Genomic DNA, 12,657 nt, shown 5'->3' on the forward strand with positions numbered 1-12,657 from the left:
GCTTGACCGCCACCATCGCCAGGGGTCTCAGCCCCGTTCCGGGAGGCCTTTGTTCCCCACTGGACACAACCCCCTCCTCCCCTCCCCGGTTTCATTAGCCACGCGTAGCTGCCCTCTGATCCATCCATCCCCTCCTCGCTTGGACGCTCTTCTCAGGGAGGCCTCCGGTGTTGGTCCCCAGAAGCTCGGGCATTGGGCAGGGGAGAAGCCAAGGGCCCCCAGGCCCACCCTGGGATGAGTCTTCTCCCCAGCCAGCTGGTCCTCCCCCACCCCACAACCCATTCTGCCCTGGCCTTGATGTCCCCTTTATTGCTTCCGGCTGGGGGTCCCACCCAGACCATCTTCATAGCCGTCCATAAACAGCTCCACCTACCCACTGGCTCTTTTCATCATTTTTTGGGAGCTGATCTCCTTTCGTTTTATCGTCACAACTCCCCAGCGTCACCCCACAAGTTTCTGTGGCTGAGGAGGGAACCTGCATCTGGACCTCCTCTGGAGAAGTCACCCGGGGTGCCTGCAGGGAGGGCGTCAACAGGATTCCAGATGGTCAAGATTCGAACCACGCTTTCGAAGCCGTACATGCGGCATGTTCAAAAGTCACCATCTTGACTCTTTTGACCGTTCTCCCTGGGGATTCCCCTGTAGTCAACTCTCCAGCCAGCCAGGCCTGGCTCTACCCGGTCTTAGCTGGTGGATCTTGGAATGTAACAAAGCAGAGCAAAACACGTGTATATGGATTGCCCAGCCTGTTACGCTAGCCTAAATGCAAGCGTTTGTTTACAGAAGCCTAAATCCTTCCTTGCATCCAGCCTTAATTTTCCCGGAACTTCTCCTGCACCAAATGTTGGGCCCCAAGCTTCGTGGGGTAAGGACCTACCATGTATATTACTGTTATTGTTATTGTCATCGTCGTCTGGCCTTAACAAATAAAAAGAGACGGCATCACTTCACTCCATCCACATGCGAGGAGATTGCCGAGAGTAGCATGGACCCCTCCCTAGCCAAAAAAGGAGATTATCTCACTGTTGATCACCACGGAAGCTTTGCACTGGGGATGGTTGGGCGGGGGGGGGGGAGTTTGCTGGGGTGGACCTGCCAGCCTGTGTCATGGAGAGTAACGGTATGAACCCGGGTGCAGGCAGCGTGTTTGGACCGGCCGCTCCCCGGCTCCCCTGCCCCCCCAGCTCCCTGTAAGCCACGCCTTTCTTGCAGGGGGCTAAATGCCCCCATTCGCTGAAGCGTGTCGAAGGGGATTTGGAGCGGTCCCAGTTGTGAATTTTCACCCCCCCCCGCCCCGAAAAGCCGGAGGAGCCGCCGTTTGGCCTTGGGAACGCAATCTCGTTCCCAGGGCAGAGAAAGGCGATGGAGCTCAGGGTGTCAATATCGGGCCAAAAGTGGGGGGTGGGGGTGGAAAATACCGGCGGGGGGGGGGGCTGTGGGGAGGCGGAGGGCGCTGCTGCCAAGCGCAGCTGCAAGAAAGTTTCCCTTCTCTCCGCCTCGCTCCGGAGGCCGATTTGCAGCGCAGCCCAGCTGTTTCCGCGCGCGCCGCAGCCTCGCTGGGAGAGGGGTTGAGAAAGCGGGGGACGCTCCCCTCCCCACTTTTTGGAAAGCGCTTTAGGGGCGATTCTTCAGAGAGGGAAGGGGAGGGGGCAGATAAAAGAAACGGGCGCATTCGCAGCGAGCACTTTAAACAGTCCCGGCAATAGTGACACCACTATTGTGTTACTGTGTCACAACACTGAAGAAAAAGAACACGTTGCATTGGCCGGGAATCGAACCCGGGCCTCCCGCGTGGCAGGCGAGAATTCTACCACTGAACCACCAATGCTCGGGAAAACAGCTGGATTTCCCGCGTTCAAATCCCACGCAGTTGGAGCTGGAGCCTGGCCCGACATTGCACCAACCGATTCACCAGCAGAGAGATTTATTTATTTTTTTCTGAAAAAAAAAAGTCTGCAAAACCCGCTCAGGTGGCAAACGGAGGGGGGTGGGTGGCGGGGCGAGGGGGGGGGAGAGAGGCTTCGGCTGACACGCAGCTGCGTTCGCACGGTCCGCCGCCGACCTGCTCGACGCATTTTGCACGCTCCTGTGACGCCAACCCTCGCCCGGGAGGGCTCCGCCAGATCGCGACCCCCGAGAACACCGGGCGCATCGCCCAGATTCTGAACCCGGTTAGAGAGGGGTAACTTTGCCGTGGGAAGAGCCCTCGGGGTGTGAGTTTTGGACGCTTGCGCGTTGGGGTTCAAAGTGCAGCTGACCGCGCCACCCGCTACTTTGCCCGGGAGGCGTCCCTGGCAGGTGCCGTGTGTGTGTGTGTGGGGGGGGGGCGGTGCAGGCCCATGGGCGCCGGGCCCCGGGGAGGGGTAAGCCGGCCAATCAAAGGCGAGGCCAGGCCTGGCCCTCCCGTCGCGCGGGGGCTTTTCCCAGACTTTGGAGCGGGAGGGAGCAAACTCATCCACCGGCTGCGCACGCAGGGCAGGAAGCTTGGAGAGCCCCCTCCCTTGATTTTATCCTCACAACCCACCCACCCCCAGAGTCACCCCACAAGTTTCTGTGGCTGAGGAGGGAACCTGCATCTGGACCTCCTCTGGAGAAGTCACCCGGGGTGCCTGCAGGGAGGGCGTCAACAGGATTCCAGATGGTCAAGATTCGAACCACGCTTTCGAAGCCGTACATGCGGCATGTTCAAAAGTCACCATCTTGACTCTTTTGACCGTTCTCCCTGGGGATTCTCCTGTAGTCAACTCTCCAGCCAGCCAGGCCTGGCTCTACCCGGTCTTAGTTGATGGAATGTGAGTAACAACACAGAGCAAAACACGTGTATATGGATTGCCCAGCCTGTTACGCTAGCCTAAAATACGCTAGCGTTTGTTTACAGAAGCTTAAATCCTTCCTTGCATCCGTCTCTCTTGCCTTCCTAGCCCGCCCCTGCAAAACACTTCGGGGCCTGCCTGCATTTGCACCCTAAGCCCCGCTCCCCAGAGTTTTCGCCCCCCAACTAGGCGCGGCCCGTTTCTTAGGGACTAGCGCCCGCCGCACCACCCTCCTTGGCTGGTCTAGAAAAGCACAGCCGTGCCGGACCTCGATAGGACGTGGATGGGAGGCCACCGGGAACCCCCCCGATGGAGGGCAATGGGGAAAGTTGCCAAAATGGCCCAGAGGAAAGCAGCGGTGCAGCGCTTGGCCGACCAGGGGTCAAGCTCGCCCCGAGGGAGCTTCTGGTCTTTTATTCACGGCGCATCTTTGGAAAGCGACAGCGAAACACTAAAAAGAAACGACTAAAAAGAAAGTGGCGTATTGGGTGGGCCGGGAACATAACCAGGCAAAATAGGCGTAGCGGGCAGGAGAAGAGAAAGGCGCTTTGCACCAGCTCAGAAACACTCTCGCCTCTCTGTAGCTGAGTTTGTGCGCTTGCAACGGGGGAGCAGCGGGACTGCGTGCTCCTTCACGCGCCACCTGATGCTCCCCCTTCCCCCCACCCCCAGCAAATGTGCCAGGAGCTGGGGCCCTTCCCCGCCCCTTCTGAGACCCTGGGAAAGTCTTCCACACGCCCCGGTGTCAAAAGTCGCCTGTCCTTTGATGAACCCCCGGGGGGACGGCTTCGCACCTCGCTGGAAGCTCACACGAGCCTTCACACGCCCAGCGCGCCCGCCCGCCGCGCAGTTTGGTGGGCGACAGCTGGGCGGAGGGGCGTCGCACGCGCGTGTGAGATGGGCCAGCGCCGGGCGAGCGAGGGTGGAACCCGAATCGCGGCGAGGGGAGACCGCCAAGCCCCAGAAGGAGCGGGAGGCCCTCCCCACTGGGCCCAGATGCGCAGAGCGGCGTCCGGAGGGATCGGGTGGGCGAGGCGCATTTTGCACTTGCTCAGAGGCGCGGGTTCGAGTCTTGCCGGCCTGATAGGTACAGCGTGGAGGAATCTTTATGAACTGTAAATAAAGCTACCCATCGGAGCTGAAAGCTTTTGGAGCGTGGCGTCCGTTGCTTTGGACGCCCCCAGGCCCGCTTATGCAGCCCGCAGGCAGACAATACCTCATACCGTAAATGTACCAAGCGAATATTTGTAATCGTTATTCCTTTTTCGCCAAAGAGACGCTTCACCTTCGTAACTTGGCAAACGCTGGCTTTTTTACTCCATCAAAGGGGCCATCCAGCTGTTCTCCACTGCGCATTGGTGGTTCAGTGGTAGAATTCTCGCCTGCCACGCGGGAGGCCCGGGTTCGATTCCCGGCCAATGCAACGAGGCTTTTGCCCTATTTGTTTCCTTTCCAACTGGTTTTATTTATTTTTAATTCACTTGTTTTTTTTTTAACCGTATGGCATAACAGTTCGGTGTTCATGCTGCTTTTTTTTTCTTGCTGGGAAATCCTTGTGAGGTCCAGCAGCCAGATGTGTGGACTATTTAGCCGTGACAAGCCACGTTGCCCAGGGTGCCCCACAAGGAGGCTAGTCCTCATTGCACCGAGTTGGGCTGAGAGAGAGGGACTGGCCCAAGGTCAGCCAGCCGGCTTTCGTGCCTAAGACAGGACTAGAACTCACAGCCTCCTTGAAATTCCCTTGTAATAACGTACAATAAAATGATTTTTTTCTGCTTCACAGATCTCTGTGGGTCTAGAGGCACGGAGGGAAGACGGCTGAGCAAATACAATTCCCCTGTGAACCATCTCACGTCTGGTAACATGTATTTTTCGAGAAAAATGGATCCCTGGGTCAAAATGCCAGCTGCATTGGCCGGGAATCGAACCCGGGCCTCCCGCGTGGCAGGCGAGAATTCTACCACTGAACCACCAATGCACCACCCGGAGACGGCCTTGGCGATTCGTCCTCTTATTGTGCATCCCTCCATGTCTGGGGGTTCTTTCCCCCCTTTTTTCTATTCTTGAAAAAGGGGATAAGTTTCCTCCAACTGGAGTTCAGCTCCTGATGACTTCATGGACCTGCAGTTTCCCTGGCCACACTACAAGCAGAAACGTAATCCGCCATTGGCTTCTTCCAAAATAGAGATAGATAGGTAGAGGAAAGATGGATAGATGATAGACAGATGAAAGACAGGTGAAAGATAGATGATAGACAGATGATAGAAAGGTGGATAGATGATAGACAGCAAAGATAAAAGAAAGCCGGCAGAGCGGACCCAAGGCAGAACAGATGCCCAGCCTCAGGCTCCGGGCCGTGTCTCTCGCCCCCGCCCCTCCGTCCCGAGCCTCTTCTACAGCCAACTACTTTCCGGGCGCGTGGGACTACAACTCCCATCCGCCTTGCCCGGAGTTGAAGGGGTCTGCTTCGCTGGACAACTGTGGTGGAGGGCAAAACAAACGAGTTTGGGCGTTCTCATGCAAGCGAAGACTATGAAAGGTGTTCGGGGGAGGGGGCGTTAGAAAGTGCCTCCCCCCCGCCACGAAAGAGAGGGCTGCCTTAGCTAAGTTACACCGCTCTTGGCATTTTCCTCGCCCGGGCCGCTCCCTGTCTACAGGCCGATTATTATCCCGAATTATATCAATTCACCCTGAACTCCTGACTCGGGGGCGGGGGGTTGAGTTCCCACGACAGACCAACCGGCAAACCCCATTGTAGCTGAGCTGGTCGCGCACACCCCGCCGCCGCCTTAATTTCGAATTTAGAAGCGCCGCGCCAGCCGAGAAACCTGGGTGGAGTAAACCACGGATGTCTCGTGTGAACGCACCCAGCCAATGCCGCGCGGTGGATTTGGCAAAGAGAAGATGGGGGCTTTCTCCAGAAGAGAGCGAGACGGGGTTTGGAAAAAAACGCAAACGGGAGGGTGGGAAGATGGGGTAAGACTTTCAGCTCTCTTCCTCTTGATTGGGGAGGCCCGCGCTCGTGTGAATGCGTGCTTAAGCACGTGTACGTGTGCGAAGGAACAAGACCCCTGAGGACCCTCTTTGCCCTGCGCACGACCCCTCTCCCCCTTTCCCAATCGGAGCGGGGGGGCGTGCAAGGAGCCGCGGCCTTTTCACACCTCCGGGCCCCCGGGCGGGGCGGGGCGGGCGAGGGATTAAAGGGGCGGCGCGGGCGGCTGCCTCACTCGGCGCATCTCCGGGGAAGAGGCGGCCGCGGGGCTGAGGATGCTGGCCACCGAGACCTCGCAGGCAGGAGGGGTGAGAAAGGTACCGGGGCTTCCGAGGGCGCAGCGCCCGGCGGGCCGAGGGAGGCCGCGGGAAAGCTCGTTCCCACGTTGCGCTCCTCTGGCTTCGCGGGGGTGAGACCCCGCCAGGACCGCGGCGCCCGCTTCGCGTTCGAAGATTGGGGGCTTCCTCGGCAAACCACGATTAAGATAACCGGGAAGGGGAAGGGGAGTCCCTGGCCCGGGAACCCGAGGGGGGCAGGCAAAAAGCGCTGGCCTTTCCCCACGATCATCTTTGGCTGGGTTGATTGACTGATTATTTGCCATCAAGTCGTTTCCGACTCCTGCGCGAAATCTATTCCTGGGATAGAACTTTATTTTCCAGTAACCAGGCTTTGGATTGCAGATGGTTTAGGAAAGCCTCCTGATTTTCCACATGGTTGTGATTTGGGTGTTCTCTGTATGCCTAAAGTGCCTTTTTTCAAGGCCGTGTTTCATAAGACCTGTGGGCTTCAACTCCCAGAATTGCATGGCTGGCTGGGGAATTCTGGGAGTTGAAATCCACAAGTCTCAAAGTTGCCGAGGTTGAGAGACACTGAGCTAAGGGATTGATTGCAGGGGTGGTTGATTGTGTGAACCCCGCCCATGTGCCCTCTTATAGGACAAGGTGTTAGGTGGGCAGCCAACCAAGGGACTCTCCATCTCTTCTTTGGGTGCAGAGTGCAAAGGTTAAATCCACAAGGGATGGTCAGAGGATTGCCCAAATCTGAATTTTCTGGTGCATTTAGAATTGCCCGTGGCAATCCACTGGTGGAAAAGGGCACTGGCAAGCAGGCACGCGCAGGCCCCCATGTGTGTGTACAGCCCACCCCATCCAGGGGTCAACCCCCCAATTCTTTCTGTGCCTAGATGCTGAAGCCCCTGGTGGAGAAACGCCGCCGGGACCGCATCAATAGGAACCTGGAGGAGCTGCGCCTACTTCTCCTGCAGAGAACCCACTGCCAGGTCAGTGAGTGATGCCCCCTGAGGCTTGTCCCCTCTCCCCCCACCTGCAAGTGTGGTGTAGGGCATCTCCACAAAGTTATAAGAGCTGATCTGCAGTCCAGATTAATTATGTGCTCTTTAGATTTCCGTAGAGTTCATTGGACCTCCTCCAAGTGCATTGAAGTGGATGATAGAGTTATTTCTTTAACGGCCAGCAGATGGAGCTATTGCTCTACCTGACCCAGCTCTTAAAGGTGGTATCCATAAAAATGGCAGAGAAATAGGTGGCCCCGGACACTTGATCAGGTATTTGTGTGGTCATTTCTTCCTTGGCAGCAATTTCCCCATAGAGGAACATCTGTGGTTGGTTAAGGGGCACTGAGTTGGTAGAGTATATATTGTGACATGGCTGGCTGGGGAATTCTGGGAGTTGAAGTCCACACATCTGGAAGTCCACATATCTGAAAGCGGCCGAGTTTGAAAAAACACTGATGCAGATCTAAACGCCCTGCTGGATTTGTCTCATCACATGTTCCTCATTCCCCTGTTTGAAGCTTCCACTCTTTTTTCTCCCAGCAAATGGGACACAGATGTACTGCTCATGGATATGGAGGTTCCACTGAGCAGGCAACATCAGGCATTTGGTAGGCGTGCCTGCCTCCTTTCAATGGGGTTGCCCCTTCAGCCATCTCCTCGGACCTCTTTTATTTACAGGCCCTGAAGAATCCCAAAGTGGAGAAGGCCGAGATTCTGGAGCTTGCTGTGGGATACCTGCAGGAGAGGAACATGGCTAAACCCCAGGGTACAATTCACCTGCATGGTGGCTGGGAAGGAAAATATGCATGGGAGCTGAATCAAAGCATGAAAAGCAAAAAAAAGAGAAGGAAACTTAAAATGCATGCCCTTTCTGTGTGCCATCCCCAACCGGGGGTCAGCTCCCCAAATTTCTAGAAGTTGGCAAATGGAGCTATTGGAAAAAGCTGTTTTCAGTTGTTAGCATGTTTCATTTGGGTGAGGGGCAAGCACTAGGGCAGTGTTTCTCAACCTCAGCCCCTTTAAGCTGGGTGGACTTCAACTCCCAGAATTCCCCAGCCAGCCATGCTGGCTGGGGAATTCTGGGAGTTGAAGTCCACCCAGCTTAAAGGGGCTGAGGTTGAGAAACACTGCACGGGAGGATGTGCAGAGTAAGAACAGGGCTCACCTCCAGGGCACGATTAGTGCACACACCCCTCTCTCCATAGTAGTGTGAGCTGCCTGGAGTGTTCATGTAAAAAGCGGGGGGGGGGGGGATAATGATTTAATAATAAAGAAATAAAAAGTAGGCCCCAATCAGTTTTAGTGCTTTCGGCCTCCTCTCTCGTCTAATCCCTGGTCCCCATGTTGCTGGGGAAGAATTTTCCAGAGGGCACCAGGCTGGGAATGGCTGGCCTCAAGCCTTCCCACCTTTGCCGGTGGTTCCTGGGGGGGCACCACGTGGCTCCTGTTTTCGCCGGCCACCCTTCTGCAATGCCTTTTCGGTTGTCTTAAGCCGAAAAGCCCCCCCTCCCTGAGGAGTAAGAAGGGGGCGGTTGGGGCCGAATCGCCCGGTGCTTGGCGTGACCAGCCTTCTCCCCGGCTCTCCGATTGCACTCTTCCAGGAGGGGATCCCTCGGAAGACAGCGGCCTGCAGACCTGCTACGCCATGGGCTTCCGGGCGTGTTTTGGGCACCTGGCGGCCTTCATCCAGCAAACTCACCCGTCGCTCCAGAGCCACTTATGGGAGACGCTGCATGTTTATCTCGCATCCAAGGCGGAACTGTCACCCCAGGACTGGAGCTTTGCCATGCTTTCTCCCGGCTCTTCCTCCGAGGGATCGCCGGCCAGGACCCCCGAGGCTTTCTGCTCACTGTTGCAGCTAAACAGAACTTTCCCGAGCTCAGACCTGCCTTCCTCCAGCACGGGACGACTGGGGAGCCAACAGAGACACCCCCACCCTCCCAAAAACGATGCCTTGGCCCAAAGCATCTCCCCGCTGCCCCCTTTCTGGCGTCCTTGGCCCTAGAGCAAAGATATTCCCTCCCCCCTCGGCCCGTCCTTTTGGCTCCTTCAAGAATAAAATCCCAAACGGTGATGTTGCAATTTACAGCTGTCATGAAAGGTTCTCCTGCTGGCTGATTTCATAGGGACTAGTGGCTTGGATTCACACATTGCCCAGAGCCAGGTGACGGTTTGTCTGGCTGAATGCGTTGTGGGGTCCTAGCCATTGGAGTGATTTAGAAACCCTGGTTTATGCACAGTCAGTTGGCTTCATCCGTACTCCCTGGTTTTGAAAATGAAGGTTTAGCATAATCTGGGAACTCACATACACCTAGTGCTGGGTTCATTTCTTTCAAAAATTCTTTTCTTTCAGAAGTTGCTTTTAAAGGGTTTAAATGCTAGTGCGCACAGCCCTCCAGGGTGGCTGGGGAATTCTGGGAGTTGAAGTCCACCCCTCTTAAAGGTGCCAGGGTTGAGACGTGCTGCAGTTTAGCATAAACTTGATAGAGTGAAATCTGTAAAATGCATGCTTCGTGAACAAGGGTCGGCTTTATAGGAGGTGAGAACTTGTCGATTTAGAATCCTGGATTCCATGAAGTTTTGCAGGTAAGTAAACAACTGTTGGAAAAGCAGCCTGCTAAATTCTTGAGCCAAGGGCAGGACCCTCTCTCCAAAGAGGTGTGAGGCAAGGAGGGACTTTGGGCCAGCCTAACCTACTTCACAGGGTGGTAGTTCTGGGGGGAAATAGGAAGGCATGCTACATCTGCCACTTTGAGCTCCCAAACAAAAGGCATTGCATCAATCTAATTCGGCGTTTCTCAACCTTGACAAGTTGAAGATGCGTGGACTTCAATTCCCAGTATTCCCCAGCCAGCCATGCTGGCTGGGGAATTCTGGGAGTTGAAGTCCACGCATCTTCAAGCTGCCAAGGCTGAGAAACACCGATTTCTCAATGACTGAGAAATCAATCCAGCAGCTGCAAGTCAGCTCCAAACTCTGAATGCTTTGCAGTTTTAAAGCCGCACAGAGTAGTTATGAGAAGTGGGTCCTCCTCGGTGGTGGCCCCTTTGTGTAGTTCTTTCAGTAGCACATCTGCGCTCCACACCAGCTGGGGAGGCCTTTGCTGAGAAAATTAACACCAGGACTAGAATGCTGGGGAGGTAGGTTGAAAGGGTTTTCTCACTCGATTGGGTTTTGATAGCATTATACGGTGTGTAAATATATTTTAATATTGTTTCAGGACACGGCTCTGGTTGGAAGAAATAGTAATGTACTTTTGTCTTATCCTGTGCTGCTAGGGTTCTAGAGCCAGAAAAAGGGATGACTTGAAATGTATAGGGCAGGGGAGAAAGGAACAAATGTATATGGCTGATAAATGGGGGATTTTTAAAACTCCTGTAGAAAGATGACTTGTTAATCGACGATCTATAGCTGTATCTTTTACAGAGCTACTGATGGGGTAATCAACTTAGACAGAAGACATTCACACGCAATATGCAGGAAATCTGGTTTCCATACCTCTTCAACCGTATCCGTTGTCTGTCGAATTTAAAGTTACTTTTAATTCGTTTAAAGTTTAAAGTAAACTTTTGTATGTGCAAAATGGACTGTACTTGAATTTCCCTATGTACCTGTTTGCAAGCATGTGGGTTTACATGTGCTTGTAGAAGATCTATTGATTCTTTTTAAAATTCAAATGTTCTTTTAGTTTTTCTGTCCAAATTTTTAGATTTTTTTTTTTTTTTTGCATGCTTGTTGTGGCTTGTAAAATTTTGTTTCATTCAGCAATGCTTACAGGCAGTTTCCTTCTGTTGAAAACTATAGGTCAGATCAGTGTTTTTCAAACTTGGCAACTTGAAGATGTGTGGACTTCAACTCCCAGAATTCCCCAGCCAGCCAATTCGGGGAATTGAAGTCCATGCATCTTAAAGTTGCTGAGGCTGAGAAACGTTGGATTAGATTCTTCCAGATGAACATGCAGCAGTCCCACTGAATTCAATGGGACAAAGATTTAAGTCCCACTGACTGAAATCGGACTGATTTTGCCTGGATGCGTCTGTATTGAGCAAAGCAATAATATATTTATGTATCATTTTGGGGGGAGGCTTTGTAGGTGTTTCTCCTATCACCCTGAAAGTTTTCCAGAAGTGATGGATGTTTGCCTCAAAAGAAGAGCCCGGCATTTTGTTTCCCCTGGTGGCCAACCAGCTGTCTGGGGTGCTCATAAGCCAGAGATGGAGACCTTCCCTTCTCCTGCAGTTGCTCTCCTGCAAGTAAGATTTGGAGGCATCTGCCCCCAACTTGGAGGTGCCATGGAGTCTTCAAGGCTGAGGGACCTCAAAACATCTGTCCTGTAGGAATTTCTCCAATCCCTGTTTCAAGCCAACCAGGGCGTGCCCATCCCCACACCTTGTGGTTGTGAAGCCCATAGGTTCGTGATGTGCTGCATGAAGAATAGCATCTTTTGGTCAGTTTTTAATCTTCCACTCCTTCCACTCATCTTTCACTTCCGCATCTCAGTCGCAGCTCCCTTCTGTCCCCTTTTGCCAAGCTAAGGAGCCCAAACATTTCAGCTTTTTTGAATTGAAAAAGGGGGCTGGTTGTCCTCTTCTGCATTTTTCCAGCTCTTATCCACAGTCCCCCGGTTCAGACATACAATAAATCAATGTTTCTCAATCTCAGCAACTTTAAGCCGTGCGGACTTCAACTCCCAGAATTCCCCAGCCAGCATGCCCACTGCTGTAGGTGTGTCTGATGGCATCACAACACTACCCTTTTAGTTTCCAATCCCTAGCCCAGAATTTGCCTTTTTCCAACAGACGCACACAACGTTGTCACCAAGAATGACCCCGAGATCGCTTCTGTGTGGAGTTACAGACAACTCCATCAGTGAGGATGTGAAGTTAAGGGTCTTTGTCCCAGGATGTGTATTTTTGCACTTAACCCTATATTTATTTGCTCTCTGGTTGACCCATCTGAGAAGTCCTTTTGGAATTTTTCCATCACTTTTGGTTGTGCCCCCTTGACACGCTGAGTGTCATGGAGGAAAAGTGTTTTTTCATTTCTGCACAGGCAGGCAACCTTCCCATCGCACAAGCCTTGTAGGCTTAAGTTTTGAGATGTCTCAATATGGCTTGTCTGATCTCTGATATCTTCATGGTCTCTTACCTGGCTCTGCAGCTGGAATTTGGGGAGCTGAGCCTGAACTCAAGCTGGAGAAGAGGAGAATGGTAAAAAAAAATGCTTTGCCTCTCTCTCTTTTGTGAGCCGCGTACCCACATCTGGGAAACTGATATATGGCTGGTTTAGGAGAGATGTCAGTAAAGAATCGGTTGGCTTTAACTCTTCAACGGTGATTGTGGTTTCATTTGTCCTGTTTGGTTTATGGTTTAATGCACAATGCAAACCCAGAAAATGGGCTAGTTGGGGAAGAGGAAGAGCAATATGGGAATTAACTGAATTTATTTATTTATAGTTATTTACATTTCAAATTTAGTCACCGCCCATCGCACTCAAACAGCGACTCTGGGAGTTTTACAATGAAACCTGTGCGTGGCTTGGATACCCAGATTAACTCT

At 53.3% G+C, this 12,657-nt stretch overlaps 1 protein-coding gene and 3 non-coding genes across 4 annotated transcripts; 2 read left to right on the forward strand and 2 right to left on the reverse strand.

The window, feature by feature from the left end:
- Window positions 1-1,757: 1,757 nt before the first annotated feature.
- On the reverse strand, window positions 1,758-1,828 carry TRNAG-GCC (transfer RNA glycine (anticodon GCC)). Its single transcript has one exon. It is a non-coding gene; the product is annotated as a tRNA-Gly (tRNA).
- A 2,337-nt stretch (window positions 1,829-4,165) lies between these two features.
- Window positions 4,166-4,236, forward strand: TRNAG-GCC (transfer RNA glycine (anticodon GCC)). Its single transcript has one exon. It is a non-coding gene; the product is annotated as a tRNA-Gly (tRNA).
- Window positions 4,237-4,720: 484 nt separating this feature from the next.
- On the reverse strand, window positions 4,721-4,791 carry TRNAG-GCC (transfer RNA glycine (anticodon GCC)). Its single transcript has one exon. It is a non-coding gene; the product is annotated as a tRNA-Gly (tRNA).
- A 2,087-nt stretch (window positions 4,792-6,878) lies between these two features.
- HES7 (hes family bHLH transcription factor 7) lies at window positions 6,879-9,483 on the forward strand. The gene is made up of 3 exons (XM_063303135.1): window positions 6,879-7,084; window positions 7,778-7,865; window positions 8,701-9,483. Exons 1-3 carry the CDS (start codon window positions 6,989-6,991, stop codon window positions 9,102-9,104), a joined length of 588 nt encoding a protein of 195 aa, XP_063159205.1. The 5' UTR covers window positions 6,879-6,988; the 3' UTR covers window positions 9,105-9,483.
- Window positions 9,484-12,657: the final 3,174 nt, after the last annotated feature.

The sequence above is a fragment of the Candoia aspera genome, chromosome 4 (genome assembly GCF_035149785.1).
Source record: "Candoia aspera isolate rCanAsp1 chromosome 4, rCanAsp1.hap2, whole genome shotgun sequence".
In the NCBI taxonomy this organism is placed as follows: domain Eukaryota; kingdom Metazoa; phylum Chordata; class Lepidosauria; order Squamata; family Boidae; genus Candoia; species Candoia aspera.

What these genes read in the sequence shown, in the direction of transcription:
- HES7 (XM_063303135.1), top strand. Translation starts at nt 6,989, where the DNA reads ATGCTGAAGCCCCTGGTGGAGAAACGCCGCCGGGACCGCATCAATAGG. An exon ending in TGCAGAGAACCCACTGCCAG is followed by an intron (nt 7,085 to 7,777) that starts GTCAGTGAGTGA and finishes TTTTATTTACAG; the next exon opens with GCCCTGAAGAATCCCAAAGT. An exon ending in GAACATGGCTAAACCCCAGG is followed by an intron (nt 7,866 to 8,700) that starts GTACAATTCACC and finishes GCACTCTTCCAG; the next exon opens with GAGGGGATCCCTCGGAAGAC.